This window comes from Moschus berezovskii, chromosome 26 (assembly GCF_049115385.1).
Source record: "Moschus berezovskii isolate FMDL1 chromosome 26, NW_MosBer_1.0, whole genome shotgun sequence".
NCBI lineage: Eukaryota > Metazoa > Chordata > Mammalia > Artiodactyla > Moschidae > Moschus > Moschus berezovskii.
The window spans coordinates 24,337,330-24,360,950 of record NC_142485.1 but is presented as its reverse complement, the minus strand read 5'-3'; the positions used below and the strand labels follow the sequence as shown (position 1 = coordinate 24,360,950).

Below are 23,621 nucleotides of genomic sequence, written 5' to 3'. Positions count from 1 at the left end.
GAACAGGGCTAGATGGGGGAAGGAACTGGGCTCCGTGGGTGTTCAGAGGGGATCAAGAGTCTTCAATTCCTTAGAATTTTAAAATGGTAAATTGACTTTGATTTGCTTAGTTTACCTTCTTGTCTTCTTATTCTCCAGTTTATGGCATATATTTTTCAAGTTTTATTATGAAGTCAAGTGGAGCTGGGGCAGTTCCTTCAACATTTTTTAGCCAAAAAAAAAAAAATCAAAATTTGTTGCCTTAAATTACCTGGCTCTTTCAAGCAAGAATATTTTGATCATAAAAAAATAATGCTGAAAAAAATGCTGAAATTTTTTTATTCTATAAAGCTCTTTTCACCAGCCTGCTGCATTTAATATCCTTGGTAAAAGCACATGTAAAAACAAAGTTTCTAAGTGTGTTAGTTATGTTACTCAATAAAAACTATAAAGAAAAATATTTTTTAAGCAATTCTTTGTGCTTTAAATATCCTGTATAGATCCTGGAGAAAAAGAAATATTTCAGTAGAACTGGAGATATTTTTAGCTAAAAAAGCTAAAAATGAGAAAGAAGAAAAAGTAGGAAAAGACAAACTACAAAAAAAGAAAGCTATGGGATTCCTTGTTCATTTTGAGTGTCTATCTCTTTCTATTAATCAACAGATGGAATTTCCTCACCTTTCCTTCCCTTCAAGTTTTAACACATATAGTCCCAGGATTCAGGATATGAAGGTTCTAGGAGAATTCTCAGTAGTGTCCCTGTGTGTCTCCCCACTTTCATTTCCTCGCCTGTGAAATGGGCATTGTATCACTCACCTCACAGGGTTGTCGTGAGGGTCACATAAGATACTCTGTGTGTGTAGATGCTCTATAAAATCATGAAGTGCTTAACCCGGTGGGTCTCTCTAACCCGGAGCTATTCTTTCTCACTGGTTTAATGCAGACATTTAAATCCATAATCAGAACACGAGTGTGTGCCAGATGAAAATGCAAGAAGCCAAATAAATGCCATGGACAAAAAGAGAGATGCTGGAGACTTCGGATAAGATTTTACATTAGATAGAGCAACGCAAGTGTGACCAGATCACAAATCAATGAGTTTGTCTGAGCTGAGGAAAAGAGCGTAAGTTATAAATAAAAGGAGCGACTAAACAGAGTGCCCACCAGAGGCCAGAAGCTGTCAACACAGGTCAGAACAAAATGTCAGGCTAATAAAACAGGAGTTCCAGGCTCTGAGGAACGAAGTACGAGCCCACAACGCTGCTGATGAGAAAGCTCCAGGAAAGGTTGAAACAAATTAGAGTTGTCAGTGGACTCTGGGTTTGTGCCGGCTCGACACTAAGGTCTCCAGGAGAAGGGGGGCAGGGAGCAATCAGACCACCCATCCTAAATGCTAGCAAACTAGCAACGTTGAGGAGCCAATTATTGCAGACGTCTGAAGATCTCTTTGCCTGTGGTTTCATTGGATGTCCTACCTTGTTCTGTGCTGGGGGCCAGGCGACAGCTGGGAGCCATCTTTCCTTCCAGCAGGACTTGGTCTACATTGGCCTCAGGATGACCCCTGAACCCAGACACCCTGGGACACCATGCTAGGGGATTCAGTTCACAAGCTATCTGGCTCCCCAGACTGCAAAGAACTTCTAAGTGTGTGAAATACTAACCCAAACTTTCCACATGAGGGCAGAAGGGCTTTTTCTGTAGACAAAAGTAGATGCTGAATGCCCAGTTCAAATGCACACATGACACCCGATTTAATAACATATACCAAAAAGAAAATAAGTCTGCATCAAGTTCTTACGCTTGTCCTAATAGTTTGCTGTGTTCTCACCCTAACTTCAAAGTGTATGTGTTTCAGGCAAATGGAATTCCTGCTGTACAATTAAATACTTTGTGTGATTCTCTGTCCTAAATGAACCAAGTACAATGTCCGTGTTTTCTACTGTGCTTTTTGCCCAATAAGACTACATACAGTGAAACTCATACCACGATATGAAATATCAATGTCTTTCATTTGATTACTGCTGAGGACTCAGCACACCCTTGAATGAATCCCGGTCTTTCTCAAAGCAATCAGCTGACCAAAGTCAAGGCTTCTTCTCCAACCATAAAATAATTATAATCATGAGTGTTTGGAGAACATTTGCTCAGCACCAGGGGCTTTAATGCATTATCTCATCTGATCTTCAGAAGAGCCTTTGAGGTAAGTCTTATCATCATTCTCATTTTACAGATTAGAAACTGAAGCTCACCTCTAATAAGTAGTAGAACAGAAAAGCAAAACCTGGTGTGTTGATCTGCAAAGTTCCTGTTTGTTTCTATGACTCCATCCAACACTCCGACACTAGTTTTCTATATTTTTATATATAAATACCACGAATATATCACATGGAGGGTGTGGCGAGAGGGAGAAGGAAGGGAGAGAAAGAGATTTGTAATGAGCACTTTGATTATCTAGGATGGGCCTAATCATTTGAAGACCTTAAGGAAGAAAAAGTTCTTAGAACCTGAATTCCACTAGGTCAGATTCCAAGAAAGCATTCTCCTTTAATCTCTGTTTATGTTTCTTCCTTCATATCCCATTTCAGCCACTGCCTCCAGGCTCCCCCTAGAGTATATTAACTCAGAAACATAGTCTTTTTGGAATATTCACCAAACTTCCATTACCTTGCTGAGAGGTACTCATGTGTGCCACGGGAATAAGCTACCTGTTAATATTCTATCTTTGTTTCAGTAACTGGCTTAATTTGAACACTTTTTTTTCCAATTATGTTGCTGCTCAGATGTCCCATTTCTTTCGTCATGTTTCTTGTTTAACTGCTCACTGTTCTTTCCTCAGTGGCCCAACTGGGCTTCAGCAGAGCAGTGTCCCTAAGCAGTGATGGCTCCATGTAACTTACATAAACACTGATCATTCTCAACAGTTATGTGGTGTTTTCAACTTTATATGATTCCACAAATGGTTGCTAAAAACACAGTGTCCTATTAAGAAGCAATAGATGTGTTCCTTAATAGTCTGTATAACTAATATGTCTTGTAAATGGAAATAGAGATTTAAAACCGTAATGAGTCTAGGTCTTAGCACTGGTCCTCTTTAGGACCTATCCCAGCTGTCTCACAGCTTGACTCTCAGCAGAGATAATGAGAAAGAAAAAAAAAATCATTACAGTTCCAGCCAGGTCTTTTGCATCAGCACAATTTACAATTCACCCAGGTATGTGCCAGAGTTCAGATGGAGCAGAGAGACCCGACACGCCACTTCCCATGTCTCCACAAGCTTGGAGGCCCCAGTGGCTTTCCTTCCTTCCCCAGAGAACCGGGTCCTGGCTTCCTGTTCTGCAGAAAACATCATCTTACACTAATACAAGACTGTTTCTTTTGTGAGTGCACAGAGTCCTAACCACTGGACCACCAGGGAATTCCCAGGTCACAACGGATCATTTGTCCCCTTAACCTGGTTCTCTGGCCACTGTGCGCTCTACAGTGTGAATCTCAAGGTCAGATTCCCTAGAAGAGCCAGCAGAGTTACTTGCTTGCACATGAAGTGAAGTGAAGTGAAGTTGTTCAGTCGTGTCCGACTCTTTGCGACCCCATGGACTATAGCCTACAATGCTCCTCAGTCCATGGGGTTTTCCAGGCAAAAGTACTGGAGTGGGTTGCCATTTCCTTCTCCAGAGGATCTTCCTGACCCAGGGATCAAACCCAGGTCTCCCGCACTGTAGGCAGACGCTTTACCGTCTGAGTCACAAGTGTCCCATAAATATCTCCCACTGTGGCTTACCCTCCAGGACCCTTCCTGGGTGCTCCGGTTACCCTCACCCCCTGCTTCTGCTGTGTTCTCACTCACATCCTGCTTAATCCACTGCAAAGTAAGAACATTTAAGTTGTAACAGATTTACTCAGTATCATCTGAGTTTACTACCGTTTATTTTGAGGCAACACATTCTCAATCTTTTGGTTATTGAACTATGGGTGTTCACTATCATCATGGTTAATTTTGCTAAGTCACTCATTTCCAGTGCAACCAAATGTCTACTACCCAGCTATTCCTCAGTCCTGAAATCTGGGACGGGGTGGGGGTGGGGGTCAGTCCTTGAATCCTGAAATAAAATTGTAATAAATTGTTTGAGCACCACCCTCATATTCTAAGGCAATTCCAATGCCTCCTGTCTAAAGCAGTTTGATGAAAATATGAAAAAATTATATTCCCTTCATCTCCTCTTTCAAATCCCCGTGACAGCTGTGATAGTGGGTTTAATAGGGTTTCTAGCAATTCCTTTTCTCCTGAAACCTTAGAATGTGCCTTTATTAGGAAGTAGGGTCTTTGCAGGTGTAGTTAAGCTGAGGTCATGCTGGATTCTGATGGGCCCTGAAGCCAGTGATGGACATCTTGATAAGAAGAGAAGGCCATAGAGACACAGTGAAGACCACATGGAGAGAGAGACAAGGATTACAGTGATCTGGTTACAAGCCAAAGAATGTTAAGACTTGGTGGAGCCATGAGAAACTTAAGACAAAGAAGGATTTCTCCCCAGAGGCTTCAAAGAAAACAAGGCTCTGCCACCATCTTGATTTCAGACTTCTGCCCTCCAGTACTGCAGGAATAAAGTTCTGTTGTTTTAAGCTGCACAGTTTGTGGCCATTTACTATAGTTCAGTTCAGTTCAGTTGCTCAGTCGTGTCTGACTCTTTGTGACCCCATGAACCACAGCATGACAGGCCTCCCTGTCCATCACCAACTCCCGGAGATTACCCAAGCCCATGTCTATCGAGTTGGTGATGCCATCCAACCATCTCATCCTCTGTCGTCCCCTTCTCCTCCTGCCCTCAATCTTTCCCAGCATCAGGGTCTTTTCAAATAGGTCAGCTCTTCACATGAAACTGAACCTTCAATTTGACTCTGTTGAAAACCAACTAGATTCGACACCAAATTTTCCTCACTGGCCGCTATCCTCAGACTCTTCCCTGAAGCCAAAAAACTTTACACACCTCTGCTCAGCTAGGATCTTCTCCCTCCTGTTTCTCCTCTTTACTTTGTTTTGGGATTTCCAGAATACTTATTTCCTTCAATTTCCAGATTAAGATTCAAAATCTGTCAAATTATTTTTCCAAGAAATTCAGCATATTTCTGCAGACATCTGATATCCATTGTAAAAGAAAAATTAATCCATCAATCGAAGGAAGAAATGGAAAATTTCATTTGAGCCAAATTTGAGGATGATAGCTTAGGAAGAGCATCTCAGACAGCTCCATTAGAAGTCAAGGCCCAGTTACGTAAGTTTTTGAGACAGAGGGATGTACATCAAATAATGTTATTATTGGAGTTTACATAATCCAGATCTTCAGGTCATCATGCTAGGTCATGTGACCCCTTACCAGCTCTAGAGGGAACGTTATCTTTAAGGAGTTGTCTTGATGCTAAGACACTGTTGCTGTTTATGGCTGAGCAGGTATTTCTGCTAATGGGTGAGGTCTGGTTGACGCATAATGCAGATATACAATGAACAGTGCAGGGAGAAGAGGCCAAAGGGCAGAAAAAAATTTATGTTTAAATTTGTTAATCTTGCCATAAAATATAAATTCTATTTCACACCAGATTGTGTCTTTCATAGCTAAATACATCACAAGACTAATTATCTTAAACAAAGAAAATCAGGTCCCTTTCCGGAGGAATTTTGTTATATTACAAGAACTTCTGGGTCAACTTGCAAGTAGACTTTTACAAAAATTTTTTTGTTACATTTGGGACTCAAATACAATAATTACCACTGAGTAATAAATTTAACCCTAAATCATAATTCCAATAAATGATTTAAAATAAATAAAGCATGACAATAAGGCAAGCAATATGATAACTGAAATGAAATAACTACACTCCTCAAGTCATTTTAACCTCCGTTCTTTTCATCCACTCAAGTAGCAGTGCTGGACACACGCAGAGATGCCTCAGAGTTCACATTCTTCTTGACTTTTCTTTTCAAAATTAAAATTTTGAAAGCTGGAGCTTGTTGCAGGAAAGAAAGTGGGGTGCAAAGGATGGTCACGTCTTGGGTCTCAGGAGAGTCCCTGGGACGGTGCCTAGTGTGGGTTCTTGGCTTCCCACAGGAAAGAATTCAAGAGTCATAGTAAAGTAAAAGACGGCTAATTTGGGAAGATACACACTCCATAGATAGAGTCTGGGCCATCTCAGAAGGTAAGAGGCACTAAAATGTGGGGTGGTTAGTTTTTATAAGCTAATGAGTGGGAGGATTATTCCAATTATTTGGGGGATGGGGTGGAGATTTCCAGGAACTGGGTCACCGCTCACTTTTGGCTTTTTATGGCTGGGCTTAGAACTGTCCTGGTGTCTCTGTGAGTTTAGCTTTCTGATGTATTATAATAAGTGTATAATGTGGCTGAAGCTCTAGGAAGTTCACTTGTCCACCATTCTGGACCTAGCTGGTGCTAACCAGTTTATGCGGTGTCTGCAGCATCTCTGTCTTTCTTTTGAAGGTTGTGCCCTCCTGCCTTCCTGTTCTATGCTTGGCACATTCATATATTTTTTCCTAACTTTCAAGAAATGACTTACATATGAAGCACTTCTATAATTTATTTTGGGCTCATGGATGGCTCAATCTGCAGCCCCATGAACATGAGACTTAAAATAGATTTCAAATATAAAGACAGGAAGAAAGAGCATTTACAACAAATAGCTGATACATAATCATGTATACACCACCTGCATTTTAGAAGTGTTGTCCTTCTACCATAATGACTGCACATATTTACTTTTTTTTAAAGAAATCTGTTAACTTGCACAGTTGAAGTCCCATTTATGCTTGCCTGCCTTGTTTTTCTAGGTTAAACTTCCATCATGGAGTTTACATATTTGTTTCCATTCATGCTTCTGTATATTTACTACATATGTATGTTTGCATAAATGGTAGATGGTATTATTTTCTGTTTTATATAAATAACATTATACAAGATCTCTCATTCTAAGCTTTTTCTTTTCCTCAGTTTTATAAATTTAGGCTTTATTTGAGTAATAGACCCTTTAAAACAGTAAAGACATTAGTGAATATCTGGCCACCACTTATTTTGATTAATCCTAATATTAAAAATATTATAATTTCAGAAAATAAGAAAAAGATTTTATATTCAATTCCTGTCTCTTATACAGAATTACTATCATTTTTCTTGGATACTTCCTTCTTGTCTTTTTAAATATCAACTTTTTGGCATAGTAAAATGAAATATTAATATGGTCACTTAATTTTATATTACCATTTTTTTCATTTTCTACATGATTCCTTTGACAATTATGTTTAATGCCTCTAAAACTATCCACCTAATATATATACTATAATTAATTTAGCTATTCCTTTATTCCAGATATTTAATGTAGTTGTTTTACTTCTTCCTTTAAAAATAAGCCTACAGTAAACAAACAAACAAGCAAACAAAGAAACCAATAATGGCCACTGAACTTGTTAACTTGGACTAATTTGAAGTTATTTTCTCAGATTAAAAAACCTTCTTCTGTAAATTACCCACTCATTATTTTTTGTTTGATACCTTATGATTATAGACATATGAATGAGCTATTTGTATAAGTATTTCACATATTGTTTTTATCTTTCTTGTAGACTTTTAAAAATATATAAAAATTATCAGTACTCTACTCTTCCTTCCAACCCTAGGAAATAAGTATAGTAAGACTGTCTTTAGAAAATTAAACCACAGTGAATCAGAGCAGAGATATGTAAAATCCCCTAACCTGATGAAATATATTAACATATAGAAAGAAAAATGTGTTAAGCAAAAGAGCACGGGCCAATCCCAGAGGCAAAATCTCACTGCTATGCCTCATTGTAAATTAATAAATTAATTAAACGAATAATTCACTGATTGTGATTTGACTTCTTGCACAGATTGCCCACAGAGAGAAAATGGCCTTGTCAAGTAGTTAAAAATATTCCTGTTTTTTTGAGGCAATTACATTTCTGGTTGTAAATTGAATTGACATTTAGTCCCAAGATTCTGTTCAACATTAGTCTGCCACTAAGAGATAAATCCGCTAAACCTATAAAATCAGGCTTTGGAATTTGTGAGGCTTCTGATCAAACCCTCCCACCAGACTATTCCACATTAGAGGGCTCTTAGTGGACAACCATGTATTTTTTTTTTCCTGTAATAGGACTCTTTTTTAAATCAACCTTCCCTGCACAATTTCCTTTACTGCTTCTGCACATTCTCTCTAGAGACGGATGACATACTAAATACTATTCCTTTCAGTGTTTGGTATTTTAAACATTTGCCAATTTAATCCAGTCAGGTAATAGAGATCACATATCAAGAAGAGCTCAAAATTCATTCATTCATTTATACCATCACGCTTCATCAAGTATCTTTGGTCAGGTATTGAAAAGATAACTGGAAGGATTTCAGTATGGGGGCAAAAATAAGCCAGTTTCCAGTGCTTTGTAGGTCAGTAGTGCTGTGCTCCCAGGTAGCTCAAACAGTAAAGACTCTGCCTGCAATATGAGAGACCTGGGTTCAATCCATGGGTGGGGAAGACCCCATGGAGAGGGAAATGGCAACCAACTCCAGTGTTCATGTCTGGAGAATCCCATGGACAAAGGAGCCTGGTGGTCTACAGTCCATGGGTGGCAAAGAGTCAGACAAGATGAGTGACTAACACTTTCAGTGCTGTGAGAGCTTGAGAAGAGTACCTATCAAAACTGGGCGCTGAGATGAAGAAATGGGAGGTGCTGGTGGAGTCTGGGAGGAGGAGAGGGTGTGGGGGATCAAGGCACCAAAGCCCCAGGAATAAAGGAGGGAAGGCTTATTTGGAAATGTGAGTAATTATGTAACTGAAGTAAAGGGAGCAAGAAAGGAGCAGCAAAGAGGTTTTCAAAGCATTAAACTGGAAAAGTAAGTAGAGATTAATTATAGCCTTATTGGTTCCAGGGGTCACATGGCAGGTTCTTCCCTACTGATATCCGCTGTCATACTAGTCTTGTGTTTTCAGTTATATCAGGGGTTGCCAAGCTTTTTCAGAAAATAACCAGCTAGTAAATATTTTTGGTTTGCATACCAGAAGGTCTCTGTCAGACTATTTAACTCTGCTGTGTAGCCTGAAAGCAAATCTACATCATATGTAAACTAATAGGCATGGATGCATTCCACTAAAGCTTTCAGTTGAGTTGAGTTAGGTCACACAGTCATGTTTTTTTCTTTGCAACCCCATGGACTGCAGCACGTCAGGCTTTCCTGTCCATCACCAACTCACTGAACTTGCTCAAACTCCTGTCTATCGATTCAGTGATGCCATCCAACCAACTCACCTCTGTCATCCCCTTCTCCTTCTACATTCAATCTTTCCTAGCATCAGGGTCTTTTCCAATGAGTCAGTTCTTAGCATCAGGTGGCCAGAGTATTGCAGTTTCAGCTTCATAATCAGTCCTTCCAATGAATATTCAGGATAGATTTCATTTAGGATGGACTGCTTGGATCTCCTTGGAGTCCAAAAGGCTCTCAAGAGTCTTCTCCAACAACACAGTTCAAAAGCATCAGTTCTTCAGCGATCAGCTTTCTTTATAGTCCAACTCTCACATCCATACACGACTACTGGAAAAACCATAGCTTTGAATAGATGGACCGTTGCTGGCAAAGTAATATCTTTGTTTTTTAATATGCTGTCTAAGTTGGTCATACCTTTTCTTCCAAGGCGCAAGTGTCTTTTAATTATAGGGTAGGACTGCAGTCACCATCCATAGTGATTTTGGAGCCCAAGAAAATAAAGTCTGACACTGTTTCCATTGTTTCCCCATCTATTTCCCATGAAGTGACCAGATGCCATGATCTCAGTTTTCTGAATGTTGAGTTTTAAGCCAACTTTTTAACTCTCCTCTTTCACTTTTATCAAGAGGCTCTTTAGTTCTTCTTCACTTTCTGCCATAAAGGTGGTGCCATCTGCATATCTGAGGTTATTGATATTTCTCCCGGCAATCTTGATTCCAGCTTGTGCTTCTTCCAGCCCAGAATTTCGCTTGATGTGCTCTGCATATACATTAAATAAGCAAGGTGACAATAAACAGCCTTGACATACTCCTTTCCCAATTTGGAGCCAGTCTGTTTTTCCATGTCTGGTTCTAACTGTTGGTTCTTGACCTGCATACCAATTTCTCAGAAGGCAGGTAAGGTGGTCTGGTATTCCAGTCTCTGGAATTTTCCACAGTTTGTTATGATCCACACAGTCAAAGGCTTTGGTGTAGTCAATAAAACAGAAGTAGGTATTTTTCTGGAACTCTCTCCTTTTTTCTATGATCCAAGGGATGGATGTTGGCAATTTGATCTCTGGTCCCTCTGCCTTTTCTAAATCCAGCTTGAACACCTGGAAGTTCTTGATTCACATATTATTGAAGCCTTGCTTGGCGAATTTTGAGGTTTATTTAGTAAATAAACTAAAGCTTTATTTACAAAATAAACAGAAACCTAGGATTGGCTTAAAGGCCATATTTTACTCATTACTGGTCTCCATGAGCCTTTTCAAGATCCATCATGTTTGGAAATAACAAAAGTCAAATGTATTCCTTCTGAAACCATAAGGTAGGTTTTGTCTGTCTGCAGAAGTTCAACCTATTGGGCTGAAAGCTCCTCTTTGAGAGGTTAAGTATTAAATAGGAAAGTAGTTTAAAAATTAATAAGTAAGGTGTTTAATAGTATGATAATATATTCAAGTACTCTCACCTAAAAATGTAAATCTCAAAATTTTCAAAACTCGTAAAAGTAAAAACTTTAGATTTATATTTCATTTTGAGAAATAAACTCAAACTGTGTACCTCAGATTGGAACTTGAACCCATGTGCTGGGATTTGAACCCTGCCCAAACCCATGGTACCTGGTTTCAGGACCTAATGAAGCTCAGGTTCTTGATGTATCATTGCAGAAAGAATTTAGTGAGTGGCAAAGTGATAGGTGAGAAGTGGATTTACTCAGACTCAGAGATAAGCACCCTCCACAGAGAGAGTGTGGGCCATCACAGAGGGCAAGTTCCTGTATGAAATGTGGCGTGTTTAGTTTTTATAGGATGGGCAATTTCATATGCTAATGAGTGGGAAGATTAGTTGGTGGTCTCTGAGCAGAAAAAAACATTGCAATCATTTAGGTCTTTTGCATATTTTTCTGGGTATGTTCAGCATTTTGGCCATATCCTATTTTTAAAACCTGAGTAAGCCAATTGGAGCAAATGACTCACTGGAGTCTGATCCCAACAGTTGCTTTCTGAATTTTGTGCCTGATGTCTGGGGCAGACTGCACTATGAAATACATAGCCAAGGGGGCCTGTCCCTCAGGGGAGGAGGGATTCATATTTGTATACTTCCTAAAAGTCTCCAATACTTTGGCCACCTGATGTGAAGAACTGACTCATTGGAAAAGACCCTGATGCTTGGAAAGATTGAAGGTGGGAGGAGAAGGGGATGACAGAGGATGAGATGGTTGGATGGCATCACCAACTCAATGGACTTGAGTCTGAGGAAGATTCAGGAGCTGGTGATGGACAGGGAAGCCTGGTGTGCTGCAGTCCAAGGGGTCGCAAACAGTTGGACACAACTGAGCGACTGAACTGAGCTGAACTGAACTAAAAGTCTCCTAAAAGTGGAGAGTTCTGACAAAACGTGGTCCACTGGAGAAGGAAATGGTAAACCACTTCAGTATTTTTGCCTTGAGAACCCCATAAACAGTATGATAGGGAAAAAAAAAAATAGGACACTGAAAGATGAACTCCCCAGGTTGGTAGGTGCCCAATATGCTACTGGAGAACAGTGGAAAAATAACTCCAGAAAGAATGAAGAGAGGGAGCCAAAGCAAAAACCACACCCAGCAGCAGGTGTGACTGGTGGTGGAAGTAAGTCCCTTGTGGTAAAGAAGAATATTGCACAGGAACCTGGAGTGTTAGGTCCATGAATCAAGGCAAATTGGAAGTGGTCAAACAGGAGATGACAAGAGTGAACATCGACATTCTAGGAATCAGCGAACTAAAATGGACTGGAATGGGTGAATTTAACTCAGATGACCATTATATCTACTTCTGTGGGCAGGAATCCCTTAGAAGAAATGGAGTAGCCATCATAGTCAACAAAAAAGTCTGAAATGCAGTTCTTGGATGCAATCTCAAAAACAACAAAATGATCTCTGTTCATTTCCAAAGCAAGCCATTCAATATCATAGTAATCCAAGTCTACGCCCCAAACAGTAATGCTGAAGAAGCTCAAGTTCTATGAACACCTACAAGACCTTCTAGAACTAACACCCAAAAAAGATGTTCTTTTCATTATAGGGGACTGGATTGAAAAGTAGTAAGTAAAGAGATACCGAGAGTAACAGACAAATTTGGCCTTGGAGTACAAAATGAGGCAGGGCAAAGGCTAATAGAGTTTTGCCAAGAGAACAGAGTGGTCACGGCAAATACTCTCTTCCAACAACACAAGAAAAGACTCTACACATGGACATCACTCAATGCTCAATACTAAAATCAGATTGACTATATTCTTTGCAGTCGAAGATGGAGAAGCTCCTTAAAGTCAGAAAACAAGACCAGGAGATGACTGTGGCTCAGATTGTGAACTCCTTATTGCCAAATTCAGACTTAAACTGAAGAAAGTAGGTAAAATGACTAGACCATTCAGGTATGATCTAAATCCAATCCCTTATGATTATTCACTGGAAGTGACTAATAGATTCAAGGAATTAGATCTGATAGAGTGCCTGAAGAACTATGGACAGAGGTTCATGATACTGTGCAGGGGCACTGATCAAGACCATTCCCAGAAAAAGAAATGCAAAAAGGCAAAATTGTTGTCTGAGGAACCTTGCAAATAGTTGAGAAAAGAAGAGAAGGAAAAGGCAAAGGAGAAAAGGAAAGATATACCCATTTGAATACAGAGTTCCAAAGAATAGCAAGGAGAGATAAGAAAGCCTTGCTTAGCAATCAGTGAAAAGAAATAGAGGAAAACAATAGAATGGGAAAGACTAGAGATCTCTTCAGGAAAATTAGAGATACCAAGGGAATGTTTCATGCAAAGATGGGCTCAATAAAGGAAAGAAACAGTATGGACCTAACAGAAGCAAAAGATATTAAGAATAGGTGGCAAGAATACACAGAAGAACTGTACAAAAAAGATCTTCATGACTTAGATAACCACAATGGTGTGATCACTCACCTAGAGCCAGACATCCTGGAATGTGAAGTCAAATGGGCATGAGGAAGCATCACTATGATCAAAGTGAGTAGAGGTGATGGAATTCCAGTTGAGCTATTTCAAATCCTGAAAGATGATGCTGTGAAAGTGCTGCACTCAATATGCCAGCAAATTTGAAAACTCAGTGGCCACAGGACTGGAAAAGGTCAGTTTTCACTCCAATCCCAAAGAAAGGCAATCCCAAAGAATCTTCAAACTAGCACACAATTTCACTCATCTCACACACTAGCAGAGTAATGCCTAAAAATCTCCAAGTCAGACTTCAACAGTACATAAACCGTGAACTTCCAGATATTCAAGCTGGTTTTAGAAAAGGCAGAGGAACCAGAAATCAAATTGCAAACATCTGTTGGATCAACAAAAAAGCAAGAGAATTCCAGCAAAACATCTACTTCTGCTTTATTGACTATGCCAAAGCCTTTGACTGTGTGGATCACAACAAACTGTGGAATATTCTGAAAGAGATGGGAATACCAGACCACCTGACCTGCCTCTTGAGAAACCTGTATGCAGGTCAGGAAAAAACAGTTAGAACTGGACATGGAATAACAGACTGATTCCAAACAGGAAAAGAAGTACGTCAAGGCTGTATATTGTCAACCTGCTTATTTAACTTATATGCAGAGTACATCATGAGAAACGCTGGGCTGGAGGAAACACAAGTTGGAATCAAGATTGTCAGGAGAAATATCAATAACCTCAGATATGCAGATGATACCACCCTTATGGCAGAAAGTGAAGAGGAACTAAAGAGCCTCTTGATAAAAGTTAAAGAGGAGAGTGAAAAAGTTGGCTTGAAGCTCAGCATTCAGAAAACTAAGATCGTGGCATCTGGTCCCATCACTTCATGGCCAATAGATGGGGAAACAGTGGCAACAGTGTCAGACTTTGTTTTGGGGGGCTCCAAAATCACTGCAGATGCTGATTGCAGCCATGAAATTTAAAGACTCTTACTCCTTGGAAGGAAAGTTATGACCAACTTAGACAGCATATTAAAAAGCAGAGACATTACTTTGTCCACAAAGGTCCATCTGGTCAAGGCTATGGTTTTTCCAGTAGTCATGCATGGATGTGAGAGTTGGACTGTGAAGAAAGCTGATTGCAGAAGAATAGATGCTTTTGAACTGTGGTGTTGGAGAAGACTCTTGAGAGTCCCTTATACTGCAAGGAGATCCAACCAGTCCATCCTAAAGGAGATCAGGCCTGGGTGTTCACTGGAAGGACTGATGCTAAAGCTGAAACTCCTATACTTTGGCCACCTCATGCGACAAGTTGACTCACTGGAAAAGAGTCTGATGTTGGGAGGGATTGGGGGTGGGAGGAGACAGGGACGACAGAGAATGAGATGGCTGGATGGCATCACCGACTTGATGGACATGGGTTTGGGTGAACTCTGGGAGTTGGTGATGGACAGGGAGGCCTGGCGTGCTGTGGTTCATGGGGTCGCAAAGAGTCAGACACGACTGAGCGACTGAACTGACTGACTGACTGAAGGCATTATTACAACCACATTCATGGAAAATTCTGATCTACGATCTTATAAGAAACATGCTGTGGTTGAGCCTCTTCAAAATGATAAAATGAACTTTTTTCCAAAACAGAGTAGTTGCATGTGTGATACTGACACTTGAATGAATCTATTGACCTGCTTCGTTTCATTCTGTTAGTTCAGAGATGATCAGGGATCATCAAAGTGTGATCAGCTACCAGCAATTCATTTATAACTCAAAATATTTAAGTGAGAGATAAACATAGGCACGTCCAGATGTATTTGGCACTAAGGAATTAAATCTCCCTTAAAATCCTACAAGCACAGGGAATTTGGAAGAAATCTACAAGCCATTCTTTTTGAAATAAATGAGGTCAACGGGTTGAATACAAGCATCTATAGTTGTTTCTTATATAACATGCTTTCTCTTTAAAATGTGTAATATGATCTTTAGGTTAATGGTTCTTGAAGTATGGAACATAATAGCATCAGCATCACTTGGGAACTTGTATTTTTTTATTTTTTTAAATGTGGACCACTTGTTTAAGACTTTATTGCATTGTTACAATATTACTTCTGTATTATGGTTTTGTTTGGTTTGGTTTATTTTTTTGGACCACCAGGTATGTGGGATCTGAGCTCCCCAACCACAGATTGAACCCACACCCCCTGCATGGGAAAAGGAAGTCTTAACCACTGGACCACCAGGGAAGTCCTTAGGAACTTGTGAAAAGCACAGATTCTCGGGTTCTACTCAAAACCTACTGCATCAGAAACTCTGGGTGTGAGACCAACAGTCTTTGAGCCTCCCTCTTCATATTAATATACGGAAACCCTAATGTGATGGTATTTGGAGGTAGACTTTTAAGGAGCTAATTAGGTTTTAGTGAGGTCAGGAGTAGGGTCCCTGTCATGGGATTCAGTTCAGTTCAGTTCAGTTGCTCAGTCATGTCTGACTCTTTGCAGTTCCATGGACTGCAGCACTCCAGGCTTCCCTGTCCATCACCAACTCCCAGAGCTTGCTCAAACTCATATCCATTGAGTTGGTGATGCCATCCAACCATCTCATCCTCTGTCGTCCCCTTCTTCTCCCAACTTCAATCTTTCCCATCATCAAGGTCTTTTCAAATGAGTCAGTTCTTCACATCAGATGGCCAAAGTATTGGAGCTTCAGCATCAGTCCTTCCAATGAATATTCAGGACTGAGATCCTTTAGGATTGACTGGTTGGATCTCCTTGCAGTCCAAGGGACTCTCAAGAGTCTTCTCCAAACTACAGTTGAAAAGCATCAATTATTTGGCACTCAGCTTTCTTTATGGTCCAACTCTCACATTCACACATGACTACTAGAAAAACCATAACTTTGATTAGATGGACCTTTGTTGGCCAAGTAATGTCCCTGCTTTTTAGTATGCTGACTAGGTTTGTCATAGCTTTCCTTCCAAGGACAAGCTGCTTCTAATTTCATGGCTGCAGTCACCATCCACAGTGATTTTGGAGCCCAAGAAAATAAAGTCTATCACCGTTTCCATTGCTTCCCCATCTTTTTGCCATGAAGTGATGGGACCGGATGCCATGATCTTAGTTTTCTGAATGTTGAGTTTTAAGCCAGCTTTTTAATTCTCCTCTTTCACTTTCATCAAGAGGCTCTTTCGTTCCTCTTTGCTTTCTGCCATACGGGTGGTGTCATCTGCATATCTGAGGTTATTGATATTTCTCCTGGCCATCTTGATTCCAGCTTGTGCTTCATCTGGCCCGGCATTTCACATGATGTACTCTGCATATAAGTTAAATAAGCAGGGTGACAATATATAGCCTTAACATACTCCTTTCCCAATTTGGAACCAGTCTCTTGTTCCATGTCTGGTTCTAACCGTTGCTTCTTGACCTGCATACAGATTTCTCAGGAGGCAGGTTAAGTAGTCTGGCATTCCTGTCTCTTGAAGAATTTTCCACAGTTTGTTGTGATCCACATAGTCAAAGGCTTTAGCATAGCGAAGCAGATCTTTTTCTGGAACTCTCTTGCTTTTTCAATGATCCAACAGATGTTGGCAATTTGATCTCTGGTTCCTCTGCCTTTTCTCAATCCAGCTTGAACATCTGGAAGTTCTTGGTTCATGTACAGTTGAAGCCTGGCTTAGAGAATTTTAAGCATTGCTTTGCTAGCATGTGAGATGAGTGAAGTTGGTGGTAGTTTGAACCTTCTTTGGCATTGCCCTTCATTGTGACTAGAATGTAAATTGACCTTTTCCAGTCCTGTGGCCACTGATGAATTTTCCAAATTTGCTAGCATACTGAGTGCAGCACTTTCACAACATCATATTTTAGGGTTTGACATAGCTCAACTGGAATTCCATCACCTCCACTAGCTTTGTTCGTAGTGATGCTTCCTAAGGCTCACTTGACTTTGCACACTAGGATGTCTGGCTCTATGCAAATGATCACACCATTGTGGTTATCTGGGTCATTAAGATCTTTTTAGTGTAGTTTTCCCTGTATTCTTGCCACCTTCTTCTTAATATCTTCTGCTTCTGTTAGGTCCATACCATTTCTGTCCTTTATTGAGCCCATATATGCATGAAGTGTTCCCTTGGTATCTATAATTTTCCTGAAGAAATGTTCGTGGTATCTCTAGTCTTTCCCATTCTACTGTTTTCCTCTATTAGTAGTCTTACAAGAAGAGACCAGAGAGCTGTTCTCTACCTCTTTTTTTGCATGAACATACACAGAGGAAAGGCCACCTGAGCACAGCAGACAAGAGGCAGCTGGCTGGAAGAAGTTGGCTAAACCCCATCCTGAATCTGCCAGCACCTTGTTTTTTGGACTTTCCAGCTTCCATAACTGTGAGAAATTAATATTGTTTAACCCATCAGTCCATGGTATATTTGTTGTAGCAGCCTCAGCTAAGACAAAGTAAAGTTTGAGAACCACTGATCCAGGATAAGCCAGGTTCCTTAATGGCATTTTCGGAGATATAAGGGGGAAAGTGATGTATGGGTGTGAGAGTTGGACTATAAAGAAAGCTGATCACCGAAGAATTGATGCTTTTAAACTGTGGTGTTGGAGAAGACTCTTGAGAGTCCCTTGGACTGCAAGGAGATTCAACCAGTCCATCCTAAAGGAGATCAGTTCTGGGTGTTCAACGGAAGGACTGATGTTGAAGCTGAAACTCCAATACTTTGGCCACCTGATGCGAAGAGCTGACTCATTTGAAAAGACCCTGATGCTGGGAAAGATTGAGGGCAGGAGGAGAAGGGGACGACAGAGGATGAGAGGGTTCAATGGCATCACCGACTCAATGGACATGGGTTTGGGTGGACTCCTGGAGTTGGTGATGGACAGGGAGGCCTGGCGTGCTGCAGTTCGTGGGGTCGCAAAGAGTTGGACATGACTGAGCAACTGAACTGACCTCTAGAGGGGAAGAACCCACAATGAGAACAGTTCTGTACACTTATTTGGGCAGTAAGGCAAGCTCATAGAATCAGGTGTTTGAATGTGACATCTATTTTTTCATAGAATCATGGTAAACATGTTTTGCTTAGGTATTTCTGACTTGTGTAAAATGTAAACACTTGGGAGTGGCACTAGTTGCTATTACCTGACTCTAGTATTTTAAAACTTTACACAATCTGCTGCTGGATCATTTCCTATTTTCTTACGCATTTACAGTGAACAATTGGGTTACTCAGTAACTGGAAGTTTGAATACAGCAATAGAAAGCTATTTTCCTGTTTAAAAAATGTTTTTAATGCTTATAACTCATGTTTATTAAGTGAAAAAGGTCTTATGCACCTGGGCATTATTGCATAAATTCATTATTTAGCACTGAATAACATTTTGGAAGAATCAAGAAAATAATTGTAATACTACATTTAATTTGTTTGCTTTTCCTGTTTCTGAGTGGCTCAGTCAGGCTTGTAGGAAATGGCTTATTTTCCTTTACAAATTGTTGGATTATTTTTCCAACAAAATTGACTGAAATTAGAAAAAAAGTTACTCTTTCTTTAGGTAACTGAGTTCTGAAAACCCGTAACCTAAAACTCCATTTTCACATTACAGAGATACTTTTGCTGTAACAGTCACACTGTGCTTTTTTATAATGTGATGTTCTTCAAAATTATATTTCAAAAGATATATTTAAGTAGAATTGTGTTTAATTCATTGGCTTTTTTAATTATTAGAGAATATTGTTATTTTTATTTAGCACTAAATAAATTTTAAAAGTTATTTTCTGTCTTTTCTGTTTTCTCATTTTTAGCCAAATATTAAACAAATACTTTCTAGAATCAGTTCAGTTCAGTTCAGTCGCTCAGTCATGTCCTACTCTTTGCGACCCCATGAATCACAGCACGCCAGACCTCCCTGTCCATCACCAACTCCCAGAGTTCACTCAAACTCATGTCCATCAAGTCGGTGATGCCATCCAGCCATCTCATTCTCTGTCGTCCCCTTCTCCTCCCGCCCCCAAACTTTCCCAGCATCAGAGTCTTTTCCAGTGAGTCAACTCTTCGCATTATGTGGCCAAAGTATTGGAGCTTCAGCTTTAGCATCAATCCTTCTAATGATCACCCAGAACTGATCTCCTTTAGAATGGACTGGTTGGATCTCCTTGCAATCCAAGGGACTCTCAAGAGTCTTCTCCAACACCACAGTTCAAAAGCATCAATTCTTCAGCAATCAGCTTTCTTCACAGTCCAACTCTCACATCCATACATGACCACGGGAAAAACCATAGCCTTGACTAGACAGACCTTAGTTGGCAAAGTAATGTCTCTGCTTTTTAATATGCTATCTAAGTTGGTCATAACTTTTCTTCCAAGGAGTAACCGTCTTTTAATTTTATGGTTGCAATCAGCATCTGCAGTGATTTTGGAGCCCCAAAAAATGAAGTCTGACACTGTTTCCACTGTTTCCCCTTCTATTTCCCATGAAGTGATGGGACCAGTTGCCATGATCTTAGTTTTCTGAATGTTGAGCTTCAAGCCAACTTTTTCACTCTCCTAGAATAGTACAGGTTATTTAAAGAAATTTTCTAACTCTAAGTGAAACTTTTTGTAATTCTAATTACCCACTTTATTTACCTGTTCTTAGGTTTGAAATGTATATGTTGCTTTTAAAGAAGGCAAAGAGACACTTTAATTGCTGCACATGATCAAGATTTTTTTTTTCTCTTCTATAAATTTATTTTTTTTTCATAAATGTTTTTATTTTTATTTTTTTGAATCTTTATTTTTATTTATTTTTTTAAATGAGGCTTTTAATTAATGTTTGACAGAGTTGATTCAAGTTGAACAGACTAAATTTCTTTAAACAAACTTACTTATACTCCAGAGTCCTTTAAAAACTTAATAGCATTTATACATTGAAGGTATTTGATTTTCTTGTAACTAGCACTTCAAATGCAACAAGCATTTGAAGCAACAAGCATTTGACCCAACAAGTAAAACTTTCTACAGTTCATAACTTTTATAAATAAAATAAATTAAATGTACAGTGAATAAGTTCTCTGAAATATTTCAATATTTCTGCAGGTTTAGTAACATCGTAAAATACATTTCAACTAAAATTCACAAATCTAAAAACCTGTTAGGCATTTTTAGGCGTTTTAAGTTGGAAATGAAGGCCAGTGTTACATTGTAATATGCCAATTACAAATAGTACTTCAAATAGCAAATACTACAGTTTGTCCCAAACTTTAAAAACTATTCATGAACTCAACACTGAACTATTGATGACTATGAGAATTGTTTCCTAGCCTTTTTGAAAATTTCAACCCATTTACGTTTAAGGTAATTATTGATAAGTACGATCCCGTAGCCATTTTCTTTATTGCTTTGGGTTCGAGTTTATACACCCTTTCTGTGTTTCCTGTCTAGAGAAGATCCTTTAGCATTTGTTGAAGAGCTGGTTTGGTGATGCTGAATTCCCTCAGCTTTTGCTTGTCTGTAAAGCTTTTGATTTCTCCTTCATATTTGAATGAGATCCTTGCTGGGTATAGTAATCTGGGCTGTAGGGTATTTTCTTTCATCACTTTAAGTATGTCTTGCCACTCCCTCATGGCCTGAAGAGTTTCTGTTGAAAGATCAGCTGTTATCCTTATGGGAATCCCCTTATGTGTTATTTGCTGCTTTTCCCTTGCTGCTTTTAATATTTGTTCTTTGTGTTTGATCTTTGTTAATTTGATTAATATGTGTCTTGGAGTATTTCGCCTTGGGTTTATCCTGTTGGGGACTCTCTGGGTTTCTTGGACTTGGGTGATTATTTCTTTCTCCATTTTAGGGAAGTTTTCAACTATTATCTCCTCAAGTATTCTCTCATGGTCTTTCTTTTTGTCGTCTTCTTCTGGGACTCCTATGATTCGAATGTTGGAGCGTTTAACATTGTCCCAGAGGTCTCTAATATTGTCCTCATTTCTTTTAATTCGTTTTTCTTTTTTCCTCTCTGTTTCATTTATTTCTACAATTCTATCTTCTAGTTCGCTTATCCTGTCTTCTGCCTCTGTTATTCTACTGTTTCTTCCCTCCAGAGTGTTTCTGATCTCATCTATTGCATTATTCATCGTATATTGACTCTTTTTTATTTCTTCTAAGTCCTTATTAAATCTTTCTTCCATCTTCTCAATCCTTTTCTCCAGGTTATTTATCTGTAACTCCATTTTGCTTTCAAGATTTTGAATCATTTTCACCATCAAAATTTGAAATTCTTTATCAGGTAAATTCCCTATATCTTCTTTTGTTTGTGTTGGTGGGCAATTATCTTGTTCCTTTACTTGCTGGGTATTTCTCTGCCTCTTCATCTTGCTTATATTGCTTTGCTTGGGGTGGCTTTTCCCTCTTCTTGCAGTTTGTGGAGTTCTCTTTATTATGTAGTTTCTTTGCTGTGTGTGGGGTTGGACGGGTGACTTGTCCGGGTTCCCTGGTTAGGGAAGCATGTGTCGGTGTTCTGGTGGGTGGAGCTGGATTTCTTCTCTCTCCTTTAGAAGACAATGGGCTGCTTTTCTGGGAGCCTGATGTCCTCTGCCAGCATTCAGAAGTTGTTTTGTGGACTTTACTCCGCGTTCAAATGTTCTTTTGATGAATTTGTGGGGGAGAGAGTGGTCTCGCCGTCTTATCCCTCCGCCATCTTGTTCCTTCCTCCCCAGAACACTGGATTCTTATATTCCACTTGGTCGTGGAGTATCTCTTCCCAGCTGCTCCAGCAAGGCGCAGCCGCTGTACCTTACCTTGGACGAGGGGTATCTCCTCAAGGCCGCCCCTCCTGCTTTGAATGTGGATCAGCTCCTCTCGGCCCTCTGGTGCCCAAGCAGCCACCGCCTCCTGGACGTGGTACAGCTCCTCTCGGCCACCGCCCTAACCCTGGGCGCGGGGTAGCACCTCTCAGCCACGATTCTGCACGTGGTCGGTTGCGCCGGAGCGGGGCGTCTCTCGCGTCTGCGCCGCCGGAGCCGGGCGTCTCTCTCTTCTATCATGATCAAGATTTTATAAAAGTTTACAGCATGTATGGCAATTTTGATTACTTAGGCATTGCAAAGCAAGATTACTTTTACTATTATAGACATGGTATGTTTCTTCCCAAAGTTTACTTCTTTAGCAATTTCTCAAAATAAACAAAAATTCCCTGATTCCTATCGCATTAATCCTTTTACAAAACAAGAAAAACACTGGGATAAAATACAGGGACCTTATAACAAGGAAGAGCCTTGCTGTTTCTAATCAGTGTTGTCACTATAGTTATTTTGTTTATCTTGGTGAAGAATGGGATATATGGTCTATTTTTATGTTTATGATATTATAAAATATCATAAAATCTCTGTGACAGACTTGTAGCTGTTAAATTTTAAAGTTACTGGAAGAGAGTCACAAGAAGAGATTTCTTCTTCAGATTTGACCACTATGTACAATGATTGCAATTAAAGTCTTTACCAATAGGTGGGGCTAGAAAGTTTAGTATTTATTCCAATAATTGAACTTACTGGAAAAATGTGCTTTTTTTCTTTTAAGAAAAAGCATTATAAATTAGTATGTACATATATATATAATTAAACCCTGTTTATTTCTGTTACAGGACCATCTAATACAGTCCGACTGGTGGGTGGCAGCGGCCCTCACCAAGGCAGAGTGGAGATTTTCCACGAAGGCCAATGGGGTACGGTGTGTGACGACCGCTGGGAACTGCGTGGAGGACTGGTCGTCTGCAGGAGCTTGGGATACAAAGGTGTTCAAAGTGTGCATAAGGGAGCTTATTTTGGAAAAGGTAAATTTTTTTAAATGAAATGTAAATATTCTCCGATATGTATAATCAAGTAGAGACAGGAACATATAGAATGGGAAGTAGAATTTTTTTTACAGGCCTTTCCTAGAAAGTAGGAATGAAAGATTTAAGGAAAAGACATATGCTCTCAGACACCTTTTAACGTCTACATTTCCTTTAGACTCAATTGGTTAGTTGGAAAATGTAACACAGCGGAAATGCGGGAAATGATAGGCAAAGCAGAACAACAGGAAGTAGTTATAGACAAGACCTGACTTCCTGGGACACTCACTGACCTCTCTGGGCCTTGTGGGCATCTGGGCAATGCCTTGTGCACCCCCATTCTCTCTTCTGTGGAACTGAGGGGAGGCGGGGTACCGGTTTCTGCGTTGACCTCCCAGGCACGTCGCCTCAGTCATGTCCGACTCTCTGCAAACCCATGGACTGTAGCCCGCCAGGCTCCTCTGTCCATGGAGTTCTCTAGGTAAGAATACTGGAGTGGGTTTCCATTTCCTTCTCCAGAAAGGGCAGTAGAAACTCTGAAAGAAAAAGGAGCAATTATACGGGCTGTCTATGCCTGTCAGTTATGACTTCTCCTCTAAGAAATGTGATGGGAAATAGGGAATGAAAGCTTACTTTCCCCTCTATGTGAAGTTGGAT

At 39.9% G+C, this 23,621-nt stretch overlaps 1 protein-coding gene across 3 annotated transcripts in view; it reads left to right on the top strand.

Annotated features, from left to right (window-relative positions):
* The window catches only part of MSR1 (macrophage scavenger receptor 1), an 81,413-nt gene that overhangs the window by 44,083 nt on the left and 13,709 nt on the right, over positions 1-23,621 (top strand). For all 3 annotated transcript variants that reach the window (XM_088832616.1, XM_088832617.1, XM_088832615.1), the window contains exon 9: positions 22,776-22,964. In XM_088832616.1, coding sequence (XP_088688742.1) covers positions 22,776-22,964 — 189 coding nt within the window. The remainder of the gene's footprint in view (positions 1-22,775; positions 22,965-23,621) is intronic.